Genomic DNA, 25750 nt, shown 5'->3' with positions numbered 1-25750 from the left:
GGGAATATTATTCAGTCATTAAAAGGAGCAGAACTGGGTCATTTGTGGAGATGTGAGCAGGCCTAGCGTCTGTCATGCAGAGTGAGGTGGGTCAGAAACAGAAGAACGGGCATCATACACTAACGCATGTTTGCGGAGTCTGTAAACACGGTACAGGGTACAGATGAACCTGTTTGCGGGGCAGAAATGGAGACGCAGATGTAGGGGGAGGATGTGTGGACACAGAGGAGAGAGGAGGGTGGGATGGACTGGGAGATGAGGTCTGACGTAAATACACTAGCCGGTGTGAAACAGACAGCCAAGCTGCTCTATGACACAGGCGGCTCAGCCTGGTGCTCTGCGATGCCCTAGAGGATGGGATGGGGAGGGAGGCTCAAGAGGGAGGCAAGATATATATATATATATATTTAGCTGAGTCACATTGTTATACAGCAGAAACTAGCACAACATTCAAAGCAACTATAATCCAATTAAAAACAAAAAGACTGGCTGTGTACCAGGCACCAGGCTTGGTGATGTGGGGATACAAAGATGCTTAAGACAGAAGCCCTGCTCCGGCCTGACCTCCTGCGTGGACGGAGACCTGGGGCACGTGCAGAAATGCCTTCATCCAGAGCGGAGCAGGATGAGGCCAGCACTTGTGTGTGGAACTCTCTAGGCCTGCGATGCAGATTCGGATAAGAACTGCTCACCGGCCTCTGAGACACGTTAACTGAAATTCGGTCTCCTGGGATCTGTCATAGGAGAGTAATGATGCTTAACCTGAATGTCACTGGAGAGACCATTTATAATGTGTCCACGGGCTGTGTGAGGATAGCGTGTCCTGGGTGAAAGGCGCAGTCAGCGTGAGCATCCCTGACTCTGCTCTGCTTTTACTCTTTCTGCGCCTTTGACACTCCGCCACCAGCTGGCAGGGACCTTGCCCTTCTTTATGCCCATCTTAGTCCCTTTCCTCAAGGTCCCTCTTATTTTATGTCCGTGCTTGCGTGCACGTGCACCACACACACGCGCGTACGCACACACACACATGCACACTTACAGGAGACTGTCTGCCCCGCTCATACCCTTCACCTCACTCTGTAAGAACTGAAGGCGCTTGTGTGAATACCTGCAGCTCTCTGCCTGGAGGCTTGTTTCCTGGCCTGGGAACATCCTCCGCTCTCAAGCCTTGCAAACTGGAAGTGTCAAAATTAAACAGCCCCCAATAAGAGCCAGTGGGAAGCTGGGAGATTAATCCCTGAGCCTCCGTGTGCTTTGGGGAGGAGGATGAGTAACTCTCAGGCGCGCTCAGCACTCCCCGCCCCAGGGCCGCAGAAGGACTGACCTCCGCCCGCCCGCGGCGGCCTGTCTTGGTGAGCGGCCTCCAAGCCTGTCCCTCACTGCCCACCTGCCACGCTGCTTCCTGAGATGCCCCCCACACCCGCGTGCTCAGAACCTTCTTTCCTGTGGGAACCCAATGTAAGACTCCAGCGCAGCACGCGGCATCTTCCACCAACTACACAGGTCGCTCCGTCACTCCTGCCTTGACCCCTTGGCAACACGTGACCAGATGGGCAGGACCCAGCTGGTGTCCTACGCCCTCTACAGCTGCCACAGCAAGCTGGCGTTAGGGCTCTTGCAGTATCTCCAGCACTGCCAGCGTTTCCACTAAAGAACTGTTAAGGGGTGATCCGCCCGGCCCCAGGCAGCAAGCAAAGCAAATGCCATCACAGCATATAAAGCATTACAACAGCAGCAACCGCAGCTCTGCCCTTAAATTGGACTCATCCACCGACTTCCCACTGGCTCTTATTGAGGACGGTTTAATTTTTGACACTCCCAGTTTGCACAGACGGACCTCAAAGCTGCAGGGCCTTGGTGATGCTGTCTGACGACGTGGGACCTCTGACCGCAGCGGCCTAAGCCCACTGCCGTGAGCTGTCTGTCCCTGTTCCTTGACACCGGAAGAAAATGTATAGCTCATGAATTTCTTCTACTGACACGCCAAAAAAACTTCTTTCACCTTTATTTTCTGGTTGTTTTCCCAAGAGACTGTACAACTGAGTTTGCTTTTGTCATCAAGCATCTGCTCGGAGCCTGCTCCGCCTCGTCAGATCACACACCGTATGCCGTTATCTGCTGGGGTTGCACGTTTTCCTGGTCGACAGTCACCGTAAACTTTTGTGTGTCTGGAACACATTCATCATAAACTCGAGACTGTATCGTTGTGTTAACTCCGCAGTGTCATGGGATAGAAGGATCTTCTCTGAACAACTGGAATATTAGGGATTCACAGGGAATGCAAAGTCGCAGAGTAACACTGGTCACTGGCATCTCCAGCTGTGGGACTATACTCACATTTCTGAAGATCTGAAGACACTGAAGGGGCTGCAGAGAGTCAGCTGTACCAAACTTGGCTCTCTTTATTACAAAGGACCCTAGTGGTGTCCCCTCAAATCATATGCATAATTTAAAGTGACCGACAGAACCTGGGGGCCATCCAAGCCAGCTCAGCAATTCCCTCCTGTCTGCTCTCCAGAAATCCCATTGTTAATATCCCTGGGGGGTATGGCAGGTCTTTTCGTGCCTTTTTTTTACAGCAGGGCCTTGCATTCACATCCTAGGAGTCCTTCAGTGTTCTTTATAGGGGATTTGCAGAAACAATGAAAATATGGTTAATTTGGGGACCTCCCTGGCGATTCAGTGGTTAGGACTAGGCAATTTTACTTGCAGGGAGCCCAGGTTTGATCCCTGGTTGGGGAACTGTGATCCCACAAGCCACTTGGTGCGGCCAAAAAAAAAAAAAAAGAAGAAGAAGAAGAGAAAGAAAATATGGCTACTTTTGGTCCTAGACAAAGTGAAAATCAGATGTGTGTGTTTACATCAGACAGACTCCCATTGCTACAGATCTTGATGGTGTTTTCCTGCTTGAGCGTCATTTATACCAATCCAGTCCCTGTTTCACCCTTCCTCTCAGCTGATAATTCATCCACCATTCCTCTTGATGAGACTTTGTACTCTGGCCAAACACACCATGTGGATCCCCCAGTCCTGAAAATGACTGATAACAGAGCAGCTGACCGTGGGTTACCCGACACTCTAAGCTAAGATACCACCAAGGAGGGCCAGTCTGCAGCCCGTGAAGTTCCACAGGCTGGCTAAGCAAAAGGTCCTACCCCAGGCTTGCCCGAAACAGTTTCACAAATCTGTCCTTCGAGTTCCTCTCCAAGCAGCGGCAGAATAAGGACTGGAAACATATTGCCACATCCTCTGGCTCTCCTCCGAACAAGGCAGTTCTTTTTATCCTAGAATCTTAATTGACATCAGCTGACCATATAGAGCGCTCTTTCATTCATGCTTGTCTGCATTTCCTTTGAACCTGAGCCTTGTGGTATCTTTGTTACCCATATAAAGTTGTGACTTATTCATTTATTTATTCTTTGCTTGATTTACTTTTTGCTCCCCTGAGTCCTGGCAGAGAAAACCTAGAAAAACTTGGGATGATGTCTAAGCTGGAAACGGATGACCTTGGGTCCCCTGACCTGCGTGAGTTAGGGGAGCTAGTGTTTGTCATCTCTGCCCAGCTCCAGGCTCAGTGATGCCACGTTAGATGACTCTTGAACTTGCCCACAGAGTGTTTACAGCAAGGAAATCGGCAAATACTGTGAACCAGGACTTCTCCCCCATGGAGACCCACTTGTTAAATATTTACCAACACAACACTGGGCAAAGTTCCATGATATTTGGCATAAAAAGTCGAGATCTTACAAAAAGCATTTGAAAAATTCTCAGAGGAACTGGAGCTGTTTTTGTAAATCAGTGGCTCCCAGCCTTCCGAGACTCAGTATCTCCATTATATACTGGCAGTTTAGAGAACATCCTATTCCCTTCTGGGATGAAGCCCACAGATAGGGTCTACCTGTGCAGCACTTTTAAAAAATGGTCTTTTAATTATATTTACTTTTTACGGAAGTATAGTTAATTTACAATATTGTGTTACTTTCAAGTGTACTGCAGAGCGACTCCGTGTGCCCTCCCTGGTGGTGCAGCAGTAAAGAGTCCGCCTGCAAAGCAGGAGACACAGTTTCGATCCCTGGGTCGGGAAGATCCCCTGGAGGAGGGCGTGGCAACCCACTCCAATATTCCTGCCCGGAGAATCCCAAGGTCAGAGGAGCCTGGCGGGCTACAGTCCATGGTGTCACACAGAGTCGGACACGACTGAAGGGACAGCATGCACGCACATATATGCTGCTGCTGCTGCTGCTGAGTCGCTTCAGTCGCGTCCGACTCTGTGTGACCCCAGAGACGGCAGCCCACCAGGCTCCCCCGTCCCTGGGATTCTCCAGGCGAGAACACTGGAGTGGGTTGCCATTTCCTTCTCCAATGCATGAAAGTGAAAAGTGAAAGTGAAGTCGCTCAGTCATGTCTGACTCTTCGCGACCCCATAGACGGCAGCCCACCAGGCCCCTCTGTCCATGGGATTTTCCAGGCAAGAGTACTGGAGTGGGGTGCCATTGCCTTCTCCAATATACATATATATAAATGACACCCCATTCCAGTACTCTTGCCTGGAAAACCCCATGAACGGAGAAGCCTGGTGGGCTGCAGTCCATGGGGTCGCTGAGAGTTGGACACGGCTCAGTGAGTTCACTTTCACTTTTCACTTTCGTGCATTGAAGAAGGCAATGGCACCCCACTCCAGTACTCTCGCCTGGAGAATCCCAGGGACGGAGGCGCCCGGCAGGCCACCGTCTATGGGGTCGCACAGAGTCCGACGCGACTGAAGCGACTTAGCAGCATATGTGCATATAAACATGTGTATATATATGTATAATGTGTGCAACATTTTTTTAAAAAAATCAACATAATATCCCAATGATAATATTTTAAAAATGGACACTATTTATAATAGATGACTATATTTTAATATGTAAATATTTGGGCGTGTCTCACTGGAAGAAAAAACAAGATAATGTTCATACCTTTATGTAGAACCAGAAAGAAAGCAGCAGCTACAGTGCAGACTGAAGGTGAGGCTTTGGTAATCAATGTGACGTTCCGAAGCAACTCTTAGTAAAATTCATCACAGCATAAAACACCCTCTTCCCTCAATCCACAGGACTGTTGCACCTTGGAAGACCCAGGATATTTTTTTGCATATTAAAACCATGTTAAAAAAAATAGATTGTATGTTTGTCAGGAAGGAATTTGTTTCTAGGTTTAGGTTACATTCCCACGTGGATTACCTGCCGTCCAGAGTCATGTGAGACATGAGTAGTTCTTCATCGTGCAGAACCACAGACATCTGTAGCACCACCCACTAAATGCCAGGAGTGACCTCAATCAGAGAGGCAACCAAAGTATGTCTTAAAGACTCACAAGGCAGCCTAGGAATTACCTCCCAGTACTCTAAATCAATGCCAAGAATATCCTTCGGAGCCTGCCCTGCACCCCTGTGTCCTGATGAGCTAGTATCCAACAGGAGAATTGACTGGTAACCAAGATGGTAACCCCCGGCATCCAGAGAGGAAATACCAAGCAACCCAAGCCCTTAGCAAGTCCAAAAGATGCAGGGACGTCTGGAGAGGCAGCGGGTGACTCAGGAAGAGGGACAATGCAGGAGAGACTCCTGGCCAGCAGGGGCAGGGCAGCAGGGGTCCCAGAACTGGGGGCTGGGTGAGGACAGGGTGGAAGCCCCTGACTGTGGGGAAACGGCCAACTGCAAGTGAATTGCCATCCCGCTTAAAACTTTGTCATCCGGGAACTGTAGGCAGCATGAGGGACAGTCAGCATGGGGCCTCGCAGAGCTGGGAACCCCTGGAAATGAGCCTCCAAGCTGTCTAATCACCGTTGGTGGTCAAGGTGCTTCTTGGTGGGAATTGATAGCAAATTATTATCTAGAGGAAAATGGCTATTTTATTTTTCTTTTGTCCTCTGCTCCTCATTCTCTTCTTTCTCCTACGTTTAGTTTCTTAGATATTTATTTAAAAGGTAAAAACGATATCCTGATATATAGAGGCTTTGGTGTTTCTTCACCAGATGTTGCTGTTAAATAAGAGACCTGGAGGTGTGGATGCTGACATGAGGTTTCATCAAGATGCTCTTTGTATTTTAGAGTTAAATATTCAAAGCTGGTTCTGCAGTGACTCCCAGACTCTCACCCCTCTTCCCCCCCACCCCTCCAGTGCTTGAGAATACCACACCTTCTCAAGATTGTTGACCACCGTAGTTGCTCTCAAACTTTTTCAACCCAAAGACCAACTGAGAGGAGTTTTTTAAAAATCTGTCAAGTCATCTGTTCCATCTATTCTTTATTTTTAAGTAAACACGATTGAAATACACATAGAAATAAGAATGCAAACCATAAATATACAGTTTGGAATTCTCCCGCAACTGGCCACACACGGGTCACCAGCAGGCAGATCAGGAAAGAGAACATCAGAGCCCTTACTGCCTCCTTTTATTCACTAATCCTGACCCGAGGAAAACAGGTATCCTAACTCGCAACAGCATAGATTAATTAGGTCTATTTTTGAACTTTATAAAAACAGAATCATGCAGCTGTACTGTTGTGGGTGTTTCTGGCCTCTTTCCCTCACTATCAGGTTTGTGGTATTCATCCATGCCATTGCCTGTGGTTAAAGTCCATTCACTCTCACTGCGGAACAGTAGCTAATGGTAGACGGCATCGTGTTTTATTTATTCCTTCTACGACGGATATTTGGTTAGATTTAAATGTGGGGCTATTATGATTAGTGCTGCTATGGCCTTTTTTCCACAGGTCTTTTATGTGAACGTATATTGAGTATGTCCATAGGAATACAATCCCCTTGTACTAGAGGCTGAAGTATACCAGACCTCAGTAGATACTGACAAGTACTTTTCCAAGATAGTTGTACAAATGTCAGTTGCCACCAGCAGTGAACAAAAATTCAGGTTTCTCCACATCTTTGCACACCCTTCGTATCATTCCTTGTTTGCTTAATTTAGCTATGTTGCTAGGCATGAGGTGCTATTGCCCCGTGGTCTTAAATTTCATTCCCAGAAAACCAATGGGGTTGAGCACCTTTGCCGCCAAGGCTGGTTGGGTATTCAGCTGTAACACACTGGCGTGGCCAGTATTTGTCCTCAGGGGTCAGTGCCTATACTATGCTACTGCTGCTAAGTTGCTTCAGTCGTGTCCGACTCTGTGTGACCCCAAAGACGGCAGCCCACTAGGCTCCTCTGTCTCTGGGATTCTCCAGGCAAGAATACTGGAGTGGGTTGCCATTTCCTTCTCCATCTCATGAAAGTGAAAAGCGAAAGTGAAGTCGCTCAGTTGTGCCCGACTCTTAGTGACCCCGTGGACTGCAGCCCACCAGGCTCCTCCATCCATGGGGTTTTCCAGGCAAGAGTACTGGAGTGGGGTGCCATTGCCTTCTCCAGCCTGTACTATACTGAGTGTTAACTATTTCATTAGGTACTGTTTTCCAGGACAGCTCTATTGAGGTATAAGTGACATACAGTAAGCTGCACATAGAGTGTGAGACGGGATAAGTTGTGACATATATATACACCTGGGATGTCATCACCACAGCTAGTATAATGTGCCCAGCAAAGGAAACCACTAATAACCTGAAAAGGCAACCTATGGAAGGGGAGAAAATATTTGCAAATCTGATAAGGGGTTAGATTCCAAAATATATTTTAAAACTACATTTAACTCAACAGCAGAAAAAAAAATTCTGATTGAAAAGTCGACAGAGGATCTGAATAGATATTTTTCCAAAGATGACGTAGAGATAAATAGCCAACAGGTACGTGAAAAAGAACTCAGAGTCACTAGTCATCAGAGAGCTTACAAATCAAAACCACAATGACATCACCTCACACCCATTAGAACAGCTGTCATCAAAAAGATAAGAAATAGCAAGTGTTGGTGAGGCTGAGGAGAAGAGGGAACACTTTCGCACTGTTGACAGGAATGTAAATTGGCACAGCCACTATGGAAAACAGTATAGAGGTTCCTCAAAGAATTAAGAATAAAACTGCCACACGACCCAGAAATCCTACTTCTTGGTAATTATTCAAAGAAAATGAAAACTCTAATGAAAAGATATCTGCATCCCATGTTCAAAGCATAATTATAGATAATAGCTAAGATAGGAAAACAATCAGGGTCTATCAATAGATGAATTGATTTTTAAACTGTGATATATATTCATTACTTAGCCACAGAAAAAGAAGGAAATCCCACCGTTTTCCACACCATGGATGCACCTCAAGGGTGCTCTGCTTAGTGAAACAAGTCATGCAGACAAAGACACATACCTTACGATGTCACTTATGCGTGGAATCTAAAACTAACAACCCCAGACTCAAAGATACAGACGAAGGACTGGTGGTTGCCGGGGGGTGGGGGGCGCGGTGAGTCGCAGACGGAATGAGCGAAGGTCACGGAAAGGTAAGCTTTAAAAGTTCTCATCACCAGAAAAAAACTATAACCAATAGTGACTATTAACCAGACTCACTGTAATGATCATTTTGCAATCGATATAAATACTGAATCACTATGTTATAGCCCTGGGATTAATATAAAATATAGGTTGATTATGGGCTTCTCAGGTGGCTCTAGAGGTAAAGAACCCGCCTGCCCGACGCAGGAGACATAATGAGACACAGGTTTGATCCCTGGGTTGGGAAGATCCCCTGGAGGAGGGCGTGGCAACCCTCTCCAGTATTCTTGCCTGGAGAATCCCATGGACAGAGGAGCCTGGCGGGCTACAGTCCACAGGGTCGCAAAGAGCCGGATACGACTGAAGCGACTTAGCAGGCATGCACACATAGGTCCAGTATATCTCAATAAAAAATGGGAAGAATAATAATGAACACATATGCCACATATGCCGCACTTGGGCTTCCCCCGTGGCTCAGATGGTAAAGAATCCGCCTGCAATGCAGGAGCCCTGGGTTCCATCCCCGGTTTGGGAAGATCCCCTGGAGAAGGAAATGGCAACCCACTCCAGTCTTCTTGCCTGGAGAATCCCATGGGCAGAGGAGCCTGGTGGGCTACAGTCCACGGGGTTGAAAAGAGCTGGACACGACTGAGTGACTAAGCCCAGCACAGCCCCACCACCCCCACGTGTGTTTCTCTACGTGCGGTTGTAATCTCGTCTTCTTGCCCCTCCCTCTGCCTCCAGATCTTGTCTGTGGGCAACCATGGATCTGCGTCCTCTGCTGGGTGCCAGCTTGCATTTCCTAGAACTTCCTTACATAAATGGAACCATCTGTAAATACCACCTGGGGTTTGTCTTCTTTCACTCAGCGTAGCTACTGTGAGGTTCATTTCTGTCCTGTCATGTATCAGGAGTTCATTCCTTTTCATTCCCAAGAGCTTTCCATTGTATAGAAATACTGGAGTTTATCAGTTCACCGGTTGAATTGTCTTCACTTTTGGCTATTACAAATAAAACGCTATGAGCATTCATGCTATTGAGTAAAACTATACTTTGATGTTTCTTGAATTAAATGAGTAAAGACCTATGAGTAGAATAGCTAGATCATTTTGTAGGTACACGATTAACTTTTCAAGAAATTTCCAAACCCCCTTCCAAGTGGTTGTATGGTCTGGCACTTCCGGCCATTGTGTTGAGTTCCAGCTTCTCCTTGGCCACAGAAACACTTGCTTTGATGTTGTTTTGTTTGTTTAATTGTAGAGGGTCTTGAAGGTGGTGCATCATGGTTTCTCACTGTGGCTTTAATTTGCATTTCCCTGGTAACTAATGTTGCTGTGTATCTTTTGTTCTTTGTTTTTTTGTGGATATCTTATTATGTTTTCATGTTTTGTATCTGTGTAGCTTTCCATGTGTTTGTTTGCCAAGATATTCTGCCTTTGGTGGCATTTCTTTTCAAGCGCTTTACCCACTGGGGGTGAGGATCAGGTGCTTGCTTTGTTGGTTTTGAATGTTGACGTCTCTTTATGTGGATACACATTCATTTTCAGTTATATGCTTTTTCCCTTAGTGTGTGGTTTATCTTCTCATTCTTTTAGTAGAATCTTTCAAAGAAAAGAAGGTTTTAGTTGTGATGAAACCTAACTTATCAGTTTGTATTTTTCTGTGTCGTACGTTGGTGTCCCATCTAAGTCAGAAAGAGAAAAACAAGCATCATATATTAATGCATATACGTGGAATCTAGAAAAATGGAACAGCTGGACCTATTTCCAGAGCAGGAATTGAGATGCAGATGTAGAGAACAGACATGAACGCAGGGTGGGAAGGAGAGGGCGGGACAAGTCGGGAGGTCGGGATTGACATGCACCGCCCTATCATGTGTAAAGCAGCTAGCGGGAGGCTGCTGTGAAACGCAGGGAGCCCAGCTCTTGCTCGGTGATGACCTGGGTGGGTGGGATGGGGGCAGGGAGGGAGGTCCCAGAGGGAGGGGACACACATATGCGTGTGGCTGAGTCACTTCATTGCGCAGAGAAACTGACACAACATTGTAAAGCAATTATGTTCCAATTAAAAAAATCCATGCCCAACCCAAGGTCACGAGAGCTGCTTTTCGTTTTCATCTAACAGCCTATAGCTTTATGTTTTACATTTCGGCCCCTGGCCCTTTTTGAGTTAGCTTTTGTTTATGGTGTCAGGTATGGATCGTTGTTCGTTTCCTTCTGGAGTGGATATCTCGTTGGCCCTGTGCTGTTTTCGGAGAGACTGTCCTTTCTCCTGGTCTGCATATAGGTTGAACTCCCTTATCAGTGAATTAAAAGCGTGAAGTTTATGCCATAGGTTTCAATTTTAAAATGCTGTGTTTCAGTAACTAGTCCTAGTCTTATTTTATGTATAGTGAGGCCATTCAAATTGCCTGGAGACAGTGGATTGTATTTCCTGCCCATTTTGAATTTCTGCTAATTTGTAATCGCAATTTCTTCCCCAAAGTGCTCTGTTTTAATTTACCCAACAAATATTCATTGAAGGACTACTGTGTGCCGTGCACTGTGGTTACTGGGGTCTTCACAGTGAACTGGATGGCCTCGCTGCCCTCAAGGAGATTACTTTCCACTCTAGGTTACAGAGTAAAGGATAAATGTATGCCAGGCAGTGACGTGTCCGTAAATTGTAAAAGGTAGGCTCAAGGAACAGATAGTGATGGACATGACCTAGAGTCCTATTTTAAACAGATCACTACATCTCCATTAAAGCAATATATTCATAAAGACGTGAAGAAAGGGACGGGATAAGTCTTGTCGATATCCAAGCAAAGGGTATCCTGGCAGAGCCAAAATAAACTCAAAGATGCTGAAGGAGTGTGTTTGCTTTAAAAAAAATAGCTGCAGAGCGTCCTTGGGGTCTTTGAAATGAGAATTTTAGATCTTGAAGAAACTCTCGATATTATGCAGTTCCAAGACTGCTGGTAGATTTCACGCGGTGGCCGTTTAGCCGCTAAGTCGTGTCCGACTCTTTTGCAACTGTTTTGCAACTGGAGCCGGCCAGGCTCCCGTCCGTGGGATTTCCCAGGCAGGAATACTGGAGTGGGTTGCCGTTTCCTTCTCCAGGTAGACTTCATCTTCAAGGCCAGTTCAGGTGAAGTGGTGGTGAACGCCTACAGCCGGCGGCAGTAAGTTTTTTCTCTCAAGGTTCAGATCATAAATATTTTCAGCTTAGTGGGACATACTGTTTCTGTTGTAGCCACTCAACTCTGTCATTGGTTGAAAGCACCCAAAGACACTATGTAAGCAAATAAAGGCGAACATTCTAAGCTCTCATAAAACTTTATTTTGCTGAATGAGCAGGATTTAGATGGCCTTTGTTTCACTGGTAGGCTAGACTTGGCCCTTGAACCATGCCAGCCTCTGGGCTAGTATGGTGTTAGGCAGTCTTACCTGCATATTTCAAACAGACACAAAAGATGTAATTAGTTTCCCTCATGTGATTGTCTAGAGACAAGTGGTGCAAGCTGTCTGAGTAGCTCTGTCCCCCATGGACATTCAGGGCCTTGGGGTCCCTCCATCATAAGCATTTACCCTCCCTGCACTGCCACCCTAATCCCCGTGGACTGGGCTGGGTCCCAGAGCAGTTCAGCTGGCAGGAAAGGGGGAAGAGAGAAATTGCCTTTTTAGGATGTGCTATGAAAGCTGCACACAGCGCATCTGATCGATGAGAACACGATCACGTCACCGCACCTGGCTGCAGAGAGGAAACGCGCTCTCTGTCTGGGAGCCCTGTGCTCGACTAAAAATCTATTATCGTGGATTTTTAAAGGGAACTTAAATTAAGAGGGAGGCTGCCTCTTAATTTGCCAGAATTAAGCTGCCTCTTAATTTGCCTCTCAGTTTGCCACAGAATTTGTAAGAGACGGTGAAAAAAAAATTTGTCTGTTTTTACCTAATATGTGAACAGCAATGAATACCATTGCCTAATACTTCAGAAATTTAGAAATTCTTTCTCATACATTAGTTTTTAATTCTTCAACACTATATTGCCTTGAAATACACACTACCATTGGAAGTACATATTATCTTCTTGTAGTTGAAGATTAAATAATGCTCAGGAGTGCAACAGGACTTCCCTCGTGGCCCAGCGGTGAAGAAGCCACCTGCCAATGCAGGATCAAACCAGGGTTCGATCCCTGGTCCAGGAAGATTCCACAGGCTGTGAGGCAAATAGGCCCATGCGGGACAATGACTGACTCCATATGCCACAGCTGCTAAAGCCCTTCTACAATGAGAGAGGCCACGGCAACGAGAAGCCCGTGATAGCAACGAGCGGGTAGCCTCCGCTCACAGCTAAAGAACAGCCCACACGGCAAAGACTCAGTGCAGCCAAAATAAATGAAAGGAGTGTGAAGGACGCAGAGCGTAGACGGGTGGGGGCCAAGAGGGAGGGGGAAGGGGGTATGGAGTGGGAGGTCGGGGTTAGCAGGTATGTAGAATGGATAGACCACAGGCTCTATCTCTGCGCAGCACAGAGAACTCTGTTCAGTATCCTATGACACACCGTCACGGAAAAGAATGTTTAAACAGGAATGAATACATGCATAACTGAATCACTTTGCTGTAGAGAAGAAAGAACACAGCATTGTAAATCCACTATATTTCGATTAAAACAACTTTCTAAATTAAAAAGCTTTAAAAAAGAAGTATGAGTTTACCAAAGCCATATAGCTGCTCCACACAGAGCCCAGACCTTACTCTAGGCTCAGAGCTTTACCATTTGCTCTCGTAGAAACTCATCTCTCTTAATATCTAATCCTCTCGAGGCCTGTGTCTTGGTGTTTAGCAAGTAGAATGTCCCAGCAGAGCAGAGGCTCTGACACGTTAGTGTGCAAAGCACCTGATTGCCTTAGCCCAGCCCTAGGAGTCTGCACGCCAGGGCCTTGGTGGGAAACCCTGGAATGGTCGTGCCCTTGGAATCACTGCAGTGACTTTACATTGTATTATTGTGTTTTGCTTAAACAGAGAGGGGAGATATTTCATATTTCTGTCTATTCTTTCCCTTTTGGCTTTCCTATACTTTCATGCTAAATGTTGAAACTCTTGCCTTCTGAAAAATCCCAGCTAATTTCTTTTGAAGCATCTCTAACTCAATAAAACAAACAAAAAAAATCAAACAATGATAAAATGTCAAAAATGAATTTTGGAAGCCAACATATAGCCTCTCAAACAGAAATTTTCAAAGTCCCTGGTTGAGGGGGGTAGCGTTATATCCTGTAGCTAATTTCCCAGAGACTTCTCTGTGGCTTTATGTTAACCTCAATTCCCAGTCAATTGCATTGAGCTTTTTACTTGCCTTTTTCTTGGTCAGACATCAGGATAAATTTAAACCCCTCTCCCTGCCCAATGGCCTCTCTGATGGATTTGCAACTTTTGCGTTCCCTTTCCCTGTAGAATCCGATGGAAATTCCTTTGGGGCCTTTGAGTCAGAAACTTTTGTGTTGCTAATAGAACTTGGCTTCATTAGCATTTCAAATTCCTCGATGTTCTCAGGGATGAGGGCTCCCCATCGGCAACCTGATTTACCAGACCTCCTTAATGGAAATCAGCAGTGGCCGGTGCCTTGGTCCTATTTCTACCAGCACTTGTCACTGAGAAATCCTGTTCAGGGATTCTAGAGAAAGATGCAAGCGTAATCTGAGAAGCTTTACTTTTATCTCTCTCTGTACTCTAGACGTTGCTGCCGAAAAGCCACACACCCTTCATCTCCGTCGGTAGTTGGATCCTGGGTAGAGAGGATGACTCAGAGACAGTTGGAGAGATGGACGAGTAGATGGGTAGATGGACAAGTGGGAGACAGATAACTAGAAAGGAGGGTGGATGGTGGATGGGTAATGGTGGGTGGGTGGCTGGTACAGCAGAAGAGTGAGTAGGTGGATGGGATGGATGGATGGATGGGAAGATGAGATAGACAATGCAAATCTTCCATTTTGAACAATATCCTTGCCATTTAATTAACCATAATTGGCCTTATGTTCCTGAGGCTAACTACCACTTTGCAGAAAACAGCACGCCACGGGATCTATTTTCTGCCTCCCACAAGGAGCAGCAGGGTGGGGCTTGTCAAATATTTCATTGCCATCCTGACTCAGTGTCTGCTTTGGAGACAAAAAGAAAGCATCCTTTTGTAATGTGTATAATAATGCTTCAGTGCTGAGGAACTTAAACCACGCATCTATGTAGCAAAATCCCCTGGGGCATTTGCCCTAATCGCATGTGCCTGGACCCCACAGCCTGAACTGTGCATCCTGGCTGAAAATTCCCAGGCTGACAGGAGATGCTGTGTCCCTGACACCAGAGGCAGCTGAACGGGGTTTGAGCTCTGTGTTCCTGACCTCGCATTCTCCTTATAGACACGCCACTAACATTTTTCAAAGTATTTATTATATATCTCAGGCCGTATTCTAAGTGCTTTTTGCTTGTATCACCTCATTCAGTCTTTACCACAACCTCTTGAAGGTAGGTACCATTAATATCTGCATTTTACAGGTGAGGGAATCCAGGCACAGAGGGGTGAAGTAGCTCGTCAGGGTCGCACAGCTGGGAAGAAGTGAAGCTGGAGTTGAAACTCAGTCCACGTCCAGACTCCACAGCCCCACCCGCCATGCTGTACAACCTCTCTGATCACTCTTTGAATATGTGTTCATTTGGCTGACCCTGATCACTCTTTACATATGTATTCATTTGGCTGACCCTGCTCACTCTTTACATATGTATTCATTTGGCTGACCCGGGTCTCAGTTGCAGCTCGCAGGGTCTTTTACTTGTATGCAGGACGCAGTTTCCCGGCCAGGGCTCGAACCTGGGTCCCCTGTACTAGGAGTGCAGTCTTAGCCACTGGACCCCCAGGGAAGTCCCTCAGCTCACTTTTTAAGCACCCTGGTCCAACAGAACTTTCTGTGATGACGAAACTGTTCTCTGTCTGCGTGGTCCGGTTGACATAATAACCACTAGCCACGTGAAATTAGGCCAATATGACTGAGGAACTAAGTTTTAATTGTATTGATTTTTCACTACTTTAAACAGCACAGTTTTAAGAGCCAACTGATGGCCTCTTTTCATACAGGTGATCTAAAAAAAAATTATTAACTGCTGAACTAGGCAAAAGGAAGACATCTCAGCTATTGATATTATCCTCTAGTCCCAAAGCACTCTGAGAATCCTTTGTGATTCTTTCCATCCCCAAAAGAGCCTCTCAATTTTTCCAAGTGCTCTGCCCACTGGGTGGACAGCTCCCTGTAGCTCCTTGGAGGATGTGTTGCAAAGAGATAGAACAGGTAACTCGGGAAGAATAATACAGGCAGGTTGTAGCATGGTGGGGCCATTGGCACTTATTCTCAGGAGTCACTGTTACGTTTTCCATCTTCCGAATACTTGCCACCGTATGTTAGGGGAAGAGGGAGTTGATGGAAATCACTGACTTTAAAGCAGGGTTCAGTGTGGAAAAAAGGAAGTACAGTGGCATCTGGGCTCATTGAAGGAGAGATGTAATCCTACACTCTTTACAAAAGGAGGTGAAGAAGTAGGAAAGGGGAAAATGATAAGCCAAGAGAGAAATAAAGATGACCTTGGATGAAATACTGTAATAAAAGAGTCATATTATTCTTTGTATGATACACAAGTTGAAACTGGGTGAAGCTTTTAAAGGAGATGGAAAGTTAAAGTGTCAAGAAAACTCAAATGTATATGGTTAGGTTTTATGGGATAGAGACAAAGCAATGTAGAATTGGATGAAATAATTGAATATTGGTTTAGAACAGAGGTAGACAGATTGCAGGCTTCCCTTGTGGCTCAGCGGGTAAAGAATCTGCCCTCAAAGCAGGAGACCTGGGTTCAATCCTGGGCTTGGAAGATCCCCTGGAGAAGGCAACGGCTACCCACTTCAGTATTCTGGCCTGGAGAATTCCATGGACTGTATATTCCATGGGGTCGCAGAGAGCTGGACACGACTGAGCGACTTTCACTGTCACTTCCAGACAAACTGCAGCATAGGGATCAACCCAGGGGAATGCTGGGTTTTGCGAATAAAAAGCACACACACGTTGATTCATTTACATGTGGTCCATGGTGCCTTTAACATTACAGTGGCAGAACTGAGCAGTTGCAACCAACACTGTATAGCCTGCAAAGCCTAGAACACCTTCTAAGGCCCTTGGAGAAGGCAGTGGCACCCCACTGCAGTACTCTTGCCTGGAAAATCCCATGGATGGAAGAGCCTGGTGGGCTGCAGTCCATGGGGTGTCTAGGATCTGGACATGACTGAGCGACTTCACTCTCACTTTTCACTCTCATGCATTGAAGGAAATGGCAACCCACTCCAGTGTTCTTGCCTGGAGAATCCCAGGGACGAGGGAGCCTGGTGGGCTGCCGTCTGTGGGGTCACACAGAGTCGGACACGACTGAAGCGACTTAGCAGCAATAGTAGCAGTATACAGGAAAAAGCCTACTGACCTCCGTTTTAGAACATGAAGGGGAGGGAGGGGCCATATATTAGCATAACCATTTTGGAGTACTATTTTGTGTGCCCATCAGATTTAAAAATGCACATTTAACCTGTCAACACTGTTACTAGACTTTTTTCAGCAGGTGGTTTGGTCCACATACCCACAGGGTTTCTTGTAACCCTGGAAAACTGGAAACAACACAAATAGCCACTCGCTGAGCACTGTTAAGTGAATGGCAGTGCATTCATGTAATGAATACACGATCTTATGCTAGTTTTAAGTGTACAGCAGAGTAATTCAGAATTTCTGTATTCTCCATTGAAAGTTATTACAAAGTAACATCCCTATGCTGTTCAATATATCCTTGTTGTTTATCTATTTTATACATAATAGTTTATATCTCCTAATCTCCAGCCCCCAGCTTGTCCTTGCCCCCTGTAACCACTAATTTGTTCTCTGTATTTGTGAGTCAGTTTTGTTGTCTACATTTGTTTGTTTTATTTTTAGAATCCATAAATAAGTGGTAACATCGCGTATTGATCTTTCTCTGTTTGACTCATTTCACTAAGCATAATACTCTCTAGGTCCACCCAAATTGTTGCAAACGGTAGAATTACATTCTTTTTTACGGCTGAGTAATAGTCTATTGTATATATGTACGACATCTTTTTTTTTAATTAATTGTTTTCATTGGAGGACAATTACAATATTGTGATGGTTTTTTCCACACATCAACATGAATCGGCCACAGGTACATGCGTCCCCCCATCATGAACCCACCCCCCCCGCCTCCCTCCCCACCCCACCCCTCTGGGTTGTCCCAGAGCACCGGCTTTGGGTGCCCTGCCTCATGCACTGAACTGGCACTGGTCGTGTATTTCACAGATGGTAATGGTTTCTCTAAGTCATCCCGCCCTCGTCTTCTCCCACTGAGTCCGAAAGTCTGTTCTTTACATCTGTGTCCCCTTTGCTGCCCTTCATGTAGGATCATCTTTCTAAATGATGTCGGTACCATCTTTCTAAATTCCATATATATGTGTCAATATGCTTTCTCTCTCTGACTTACTTCACTCTGTATAATAGGCTCCAGCTTCATCCACCTCATCAGAACTGACTCAAATGTGTTCCTTTTTAACGGCTGAGTAATACTCCATTGTGTATATGTACCACAGCTTCCTTACCCTTTCATCTGCCGATGGACATCTAGGTTGCTTCCGTGTCCTAGCTATTGTAAACAGTGCTGCAATAACCACTGGGGTACATGCGTTTCTCCTTCAGTTCTGGTTTCCTCAGGGTGCTTGCCCAGCAGTAGGGTTGCTGGGTCATATGGCAGTTCTATCCCCAGTTTTTAAAGGACTCTCCATACTACTTTCCATAGTGGCTGTACCAGTTTGCATTCCTACCAAGAGTGCAAGAGGGCTCCCTTTCCTCCACACCCTCTCCAGCACTTACTGTTTGTAGACATTTTGAGGACAGCCACGCTGACCGGTGAGACGCTATCTCACTGGCACCACAGCTTCTTTACCCGTTAGCCTGTCGCTTGGGTTGCTTCCACGTCTTGGCGATCATAATAAAGCTGCTATGAAAATTGGGCCACATGTTTCCTTTTCAAATTTGTATTTTCATTTTTTCTGGGTATATACTCAGGAGTGAAATTGCTGGATCATTTGGTATTTCTGGTTTTATTTTTTCGAGGAACCTCCACACTGGTTTCCCACCAACAGTGTAGGAGGCGTCCCTTTTCTCCACATCGTCACCAACCTTTGTCACCTGCAGTCTTTTTGATGATCACCCTGTGCGGGCGATCGTGTGATTTTGATTTACATTTCTCTAATAATTCGTGATGTTAAACACATTTACATGTGCCTGTTTGCCGTCTGTATGTCTTCTTTGGAAAAACAAAACAAAACTGTCCATTAAGGTCTTCTTCCCATTCTTTTAATAGACTTTTTTTAAATTGAGCTATTTGTTGTTTTTAATGAGCTAGTTCTATGTATACTGCTTATTACTAAACAGAACAATGTCACAGAACGTTGTATGTTGTTTGAATACAGTTATAGAAAAGCAGCAAATGATGCCCCCAAAGGTATAGAGACTGGTGCCCAGCCCCTGGCACAGGGCTCGGCATGTGATGAGTGCAGACATGGAGGGTGGACACATCGTTGTCCCTTTTTATCTCCTGGACTAGACCCTGAGTGTTTATGAAAACACATTACTTTTTTAAAGGTCCAAATGAAAAAGGGGGAAGCAATAAACCAGGGGAAATAGCCACAGGTAGGCTCCCCCGGACATACGCCAGTGCCAGCAGGGGTGGCCAGAGCCGAGGACTGGCTGAGCCCAATGCTGGCCCTGAATGCTCACCAGGCCGGAGCTTAGTCTCCAGGTGGGACTTGCAGGAACTGGAGAGCACCAGCACCCACAGCAAACGCAGGAAGCGCAGAGCAGGCCACTCGGGAGTGGGAAGGGAAGGGGCGCCCCTGTCCTGGGGACAGTGTCTGTACGTGACCGGTGGGAAACTGGACAAAGTGGAACCTGCAGAGAGAGGCGCGCCAAATGCACGGAGGACGCAGCGGCCAGCCCTGGAGGCGGAGAGACATTTCTGAGCAAGACCACTTGTTTCTGGGCCCCGAGCAGACCCAGTGTCTGCCGGGAGGGGGTTCGTCTTGGGGATGCGTGTACCCTGTGTCTGCCGGGCTCAGATCCGTGGACACAGCCAGACCTGGTGCCCGAGCCGGGGTCCAGAGGGACAGGCCGGGGCGGGTTCCTCTGCTGATCGGTATTAGGGCTGCCCCAGCGCCCAGCTCGGAAAGCCGCTAAGCCTGCGGGTGCAGGAGCGCCAAGAACCGGCTCAGCACGTGCCCTGTGCCAGCCACACACTCCCCTGCCCCGGCCTCCCTGCTGGAACCCCCACTCCACTCCGTGCTGGTCGTTTATCTGGGGGACAGAATTATGGCAAGAGAGGTTTACATGAGACTAACAGTTAAAAAACAAAAGTAAAGTAAAAATCAATAGAGAAACGCAGGGAGGAGGCAGGTGTGTCTTTCCAATAATGGGTCCCGGGCCCTCGCTCCGCCCCACGCCCGCCTGCACTCTGCGTGCCTCGTGGTGGGGCGGACGCCCGCGTCCGTGGGAAGCCTTCTATTTAGACATCAGAGGCACAGGGCCGGTTTTGAGCCCGGCGGCTGCAGTCCCGGTGCGCAGAGACGCTCCTCGCTCTTCGCCAGGCTCTCCAGTTCGAACATGTTTGCCCGGCGTGATTCATGGTGTTGCTTTCTGGATTGTCCAGTGGGTAATCGCTGTACAGAAACCAGAGAAACAGATGTAGACCCTGAACCCTGGCTATAAATTTTTGTTTTATGATTATGGGTTTCAAATGTGCTGTGTCACACTGACAAATATGCAGTTACTCTGAAACAAAATGAATTTAGGGCTCAAACTTTGCTTTTCTGTTTGTTTGTGGTTGGGAATACTTTTATTAGCGTTCCTTTCATCATTGATCAAACACAAAGAACACAGAGGCCGTGACACGTATCCGAATGTTATTTTATGCCTCACTAAGAGCATATTTGGGAAAGGGTTCTTCCCAAGTAACTGTTTGGTTAATGTTTAAAATAGGTCAGTAAGTTAAATTTCATTATCCACAAATTAACTAGGCCATTTTTCACCTTCTACCTGTTCATTAATCTTATGGTGCACAGATATATATTTAAAGAACTGTGGCTATTTGTGTATCTTTCCTTAATTTTACTTAAGGAGAAGAATGTGAAGGAAAAGTCAGATTTTCAACAAGTATAAGAATTATATTTACTGACAAAGAAATGATAAGAAATGCATGGTTCAATTTAGGGGCTACTTTTTCAATTATACTTGGATTAAATAATAACTCTAAGAGTTGCTATCCACCTAGTCACTTCAGGATGAGAAATGATAGATTAGTGAATACTGTTGCACTATATTAAAAAAAAAACATAATATCCTATGCACAAGGATTTAAGCACTGATCATTCATTTCAAGCCTTAAGTTTATTTCTCTACAGTTAAGAACACTGGGTTCCAAGGTGAATAGAAACATAAAGTTTTCTTAATCACACACACACATACACACACACACACACACACACACACCCCTGTTATTGTTTTTGTGCCATGATAGAGTATTGAGGAAAGAAATGTGGGAACAGTTGCCTCCCTTCCTGGATGAGGCTGAAACTGTAGCTTAAGGAATGAGAGTAAACAGAATTTGGGGAGGCCCTGTCCCCAAGTTCACTACCTTGAGAACAGTGCACCTGACCCTTTGGAAGGATGCTGAGCAAGTTCTAAGTGCCACAGGCAACCCGTGCAGAAACCTGGACAGGGCGGGTTCTTCTTTCTAACCTGGCTCTTTCAGCTACACTTTAGATATAGCTGCGCACCACCCCCCCACCCAAGGACTTTTCACCCATCTTGTACAAAATAAGTCCAGTTTCCAAGGAATTCTAAGGACCTTAAATCAGCATTTGGGGCTGTAAGTCTCATGGTGGTGTGGTTTAGTCGTGGCCCACCTCAGCGCAACTGGCACAGGACGTGGTGCTTGGTGTATCTTTACAACCTTCTTCATGACAGGAGTGTTACCAAATGTTTCGTAAATTCCTCTGTGCTCCTCCTTGCTTAAAATGGGTGTTTTCTTTGTAGTTAAAGGATTTCTTATAATAAAGGTCTGTTACAAAATGATGACCATATAAAAAAGAGAGCATAACAAGCATGGAGTTTCAGCAAAATCGTACCTCTTTTATCACCCGAGACTTTTCAGTTGCAGGAGCTGAGCTTGCTGGGCTGAACACTGTTCAAACGTACCTTCCTAAAAGGGTCTTTGACTTGGTAAGTGTGCGCAATGCATAGATTTCATGTTACGCCATGAGTGCCATTTAACAACTGTGCTAGCCAAGCAGCACGGGGTGGGTACCCGGCAGGCTTTTTAAAGGCCTGGATGCCAGTGCGCATTCCAGCCCGCGCACAGAAAGGAGACGGCAGCCGCCCTTCCCTGGGAGGGGCGAGGAAGCCGGCCCCCTGCCCGCCCACTTGCCCTCCCTGCTTTGTGAGAGAACCCGCGGGCCGGAGTGGAGGGGCACTGGATCACGAAGGGTGTTTTAATCCCTCCCGGAGCTGCTTTTCTTTGATGTACCCTTGCATCCTTTAAGCAAGTTGTGCAAAATGGCTGCAGGGTGGACTGGCTCTCCCTTTAACAGCTCTCTGCCTGGGTGTATTTGTAAACACCGTGTCTGTCGTCCTCAGTGATGGCTGAAAAGCTTTTCCTTCCCCCGGTCGGTGTGGGAGATGTACCCCCCCCCCCCAAAAAAAATCCTTTTTCTTAAAATGACTATCTTCTAATAAATAGCCAAGTTCGGAGAGGCTAGGAGCGGTGAAAAGTGGCCCTTGGAAATAGAAAACTTTGACACAATCAGTTCTCAAAATCTGCATTGAGTTATGCGGTGGTGGGAGTCGGGGAAGGGGTACAGGAGTGGCGGGTGTGGTGAGAGGGGTCACCCACCCGCTATTCCAGAACAGAAAAGTGATTTTCATTCAGGCCTGGGGTTCCGGGGAGCCGGGTTCTAGTCCTGATTCTGAGCAGTGGGCCTCAGGCAGCCCTGAGCCTCCCTGAGAAGAGTCACAGCTGACTGTCCTGAGATGTGTGCTGTAGGCCGCGCAAGCGCCGTTGCTCTTCGTCCTCACAGCAACCCACTGGTGTCGACAGTCCTGTATTCCCATTTTACAGATGAGCAAGCCGAGGCCCCGGAAGGTGAGATCTTCGTCCCAGGTCACACAGCTGCTCAGAGGTTGAGCTGGATTGGAACCTTGTTCAGTCTGACTCCCACACGCACACTCTTATCAGTGTTTTATGAAACCCTGCATATCTGCGTGATTGCGTGTGTTCGGGGCGGGAGGAACTCCTCGGCTCCTTCATATGCTGCGTGTAGACTCAGGACAGTTTTTAAGAAACGAGTCCAGAAAGCCGGAATTTTATTTCCGAGCCAATATAGTCCTCTTTGGCCCGCAAGGGACAGAGAGAAAAAGACTATCAAATGGAAAGTTTCTGGACCCGGGCTTCCCCGAGGGGCGGCTCCTCTCCGTGCTCCAGTTTAGGGCTTGCGGTGGTTTTGCAGGAGTGGAAAAACACTCACGTTACGAAGCATTTACCAGACAGACAGGCGCACCGAGGAATGTCAGGGCTGGGTCGGGGGCGGGCGAGGGGGGGGGGGCGCGAAGCCAAGCGGAGCCCCCGACAACCGGGGCGCGAAGGGCGGGAGCCGGCGGGCGGCGGGCCCGGAGCCGCGTCCCGGTTCCGCGGCTGCTCGCGGCCCCGCGTGCTCCCGGTGTCTCCCGCTCCGCGCGCGCTCCGCCCCGCGGCTCCGGCTCCGCGCGCTCCTCCCGGGGGCGCCGACCCCGCGCGCTCCCGGGGGCCGCCCGGGCCCCGCGCGCTCCTCCCAGCGGCCCCGGCCCCGGCCCCGCGCGCTCGGAGCGGAGGCGCGGGGCGGGAGGAGCGCGCGCCCGGGCCGCGGGCCGCCCGCGCGGCGGGGCTGCTGGGAGTGCTCGGCTCTGTGAGAATCCTGGGAGCTGGTGATGTCAGACTCGCTGGGTCATTTGAAGGTTAGCAGCCCGGGAAGGGTTCACCGAAAGTTCACTCGCATATATTAGGCAATTCAATCTTTCATTCTGTGTGACAGAAGTAGTAGGAAGTGAGCTGTTCAGAGGCAGGAGGGTCTATTCTTTGCCAAAGGGGGGACCAGAGTCCCCGCGCGAGCCGCCCGAGGACGCGGATGCCGAGGACGCGCGCGAGCCGGGCAGGGCTGGTCTGGGCACCGTCCGGGTAGGAGCCGCACCGCATTCCGAAGGCTTTTTGCAGGCGTCCGCTTGGAAGGAGAACTTGGGATCTTTCTGGGAACCCCCCGCCCCGGCTGGATTGGCCGAGCAAGCCTGGAAAATGGTAAATGATCATTTGGATCAATTACAGGCTTTTAGCTGGCTTGTCTGTCATAATTCATGATTCGAGGCTGGGAAAAAGACCAACAGCCTACGTGCCAAAAAGGGGGCAGAGTTTGATGGAGTTGGGTGGACTTTTCTATGCCATTTGCCTCCACACCTAGAGGATAAGCACTTTTGCAGACATTCGGTGCAGGGGAGATCATGTTTGACTGTATGGATGTCCTGTCAGTGAGTCCTGGGCGAATCCTGGATTTCTACACTGCGAGCCCGTCTTCCTGCATGCTCCAGGAGAAGGCTCTCAAAGCATGCTTCAGTGGATTGACCCAAACCGAATGGCAGCATCGGCACACTGCTCAATGTAGGTTTATTTTTTCCCTTCTTCTACCCAGAAAAAAAAAAAAAAAAATTGTCTCTCTTGCATGCAATAAAGACACTGGAAACAAACTGCAGTGCTAGCCAGACAAAGGATTTAATGATTTAATGCTGAAAGGGTGTGCTATGCTGGTGTGCATATTGATTCCCTCTGCTGAAAATTTCCTGTTAGATGTTTTCTTCCCAAACAACCCCTCCAGACTCCTGCTCCTCTCCTTACCAACCCTACCGTGCCTTGAAAATAGTGTTTAAAAAAAAAAAAAATGTGGCACGGAGAAGGGAAAAGTAGAGGGTGACCACAGGACTTTGAAACATTCTTCAAGTGAGGCAGTTTGACACATTTGTACAGTTTTTACTGAGATGTATGCAGAGGGGAATTTCACTTTGCTGTTCTTTGGATTGACTGCTGGCTATGTGTATATATATATATATATATATCCCCCTTGTGTGTTTCAACAATCCAAAGTAATTAAAATATGACATCTTCCTCGCAAGGAATTTGGCCTAATTGAGGCGGCTGCTGTTCCTGAAGTTCACAAACCACCAGTTAAAGCTGCTGCCTCCAGTGTTTTCCTTGCAGAGGAAAGGCAATATTTCTTAGCATTGACCCTGCTGCCACCTTTCCGAGTCACTTTGTTGCTCTAAGAAGTTGCTGTTTTGCTAGAAAACTACTGGCAATGAACACCCCTTGGGCTGAGCCATCCATTATTTCCATATCTTGCAATTCAGCCGGGAACCTGGACGTTGGTTAAAGGAAGGGAAACATAAGTGGGGTAGCCCAGTTTTTAAAAAAAATATTGACTATTTGGTTATCTGATGCTGACGGGGTGCCGAGGCCCGCACTGGTCAACAGTAGCCTGGCTGCAGGCTTGGGAAATGAGCAGCAGTCCCAGAAAACCCCACCTCCGGGTGTCTGCAGTGGGAGCCTGCGGGAAGCATTGCCGCCCTGACAGTGATGTAGATAAATGGCCCCGCTATCTATCAAAATGTTTTTAGTACTTTATTTGACAATTCATTGGAGCATTAGCCTGAAAATGACATTTTAAATCTTTGTTTTCAAAGAGGTCAAAGTTTAACTGGAAGAAATTGAGTTTTCCTAATAACATGATGGCTTATCTAAAGAAAGGGAAGAAAAAGGAGAGGAAGAGAGGACAATGACAAGATTTAAACCGCCCTCTTCTGAAACTTTTTCTTAAGAATAAAGACTTGCTTCCAGGGCCAGGAAATCAACAGGTTTGTAGCTGAAAAATCGATAACCATTTGATGCCAACAGTCTAGCTGTCTGAATTAGTATTTCGCAGAGCCATAACCAGGGTAGGAAAAAAAAAAAAAAAAATATATATATATATATATATATATATATATATATATATATATCTTTTCAGAAGGTGCCCTCAGTTAGCTGCCCTTGAAATGGCTTTACTTTCCTGGTGCCTGTTTTCTTTCTGCAGAGCTCAAAGAAATTGTTACAAAATAATTTTCCAATTTACTAAGGGATCTTTTAATCCCTCTGTAGCAATTA

The 25750-nt window shown here is 46.9% G+C and overlaps 1 protein-coding gene across 5 annotated transcripts in view; it reads left to right on the top strand.

Moving 5' to 3' along the window:
* RARB (retinoic acid receptor beta) overlaps nucleotides 1-25750 on the top strand; it is an 863700-nt gene that overhangs the window by 655693 nt on the left and 182257 nt on the right. Inside the window, exon 1 of one of the 5 annotated variants that reach the window (XM_069572815.1) lies at nucleotides 23182-23520. The exons of 2 other annotated variants lie outside the window; for them this stretch is intronic. Coding sequence is in view for 1 of the 3 variants with exons in the window: in XM_069572813.1 (XP_069428914.1) it covers nucleotides 24058-24214 (157 nt within the window). In the remaining 2 variants the exon portion in view is untranslated. Of the gene's footprint in view, nucleotides 1-23181; nucleotides 24215-25750 lie in introns of those variants that run through there. 2 more of the 5 variants (XM_069572813.1, XM_069572814.1) reach the window with 2 other exon arrangements.

Source organism: Ovis canadensis, chromosome 26 (genome assembly GCF_042477335.2).
Source record: "Ovis canadensis isolate MfBH-ARS-UI-01 breed Bighorn chromosome 26, ARS-UI_OviCan_v2, whole genome shotgun sequence".
NCBI classification, from domain to species: Eukaryota; Metazoa; Chordata; class Mammalia; order Artiodactyla; family Bovidae; genus Ovis; species Ovis canadensis.
This window is presented reverse-complemented; position numbering and strand designations above follow the sequence as displayed.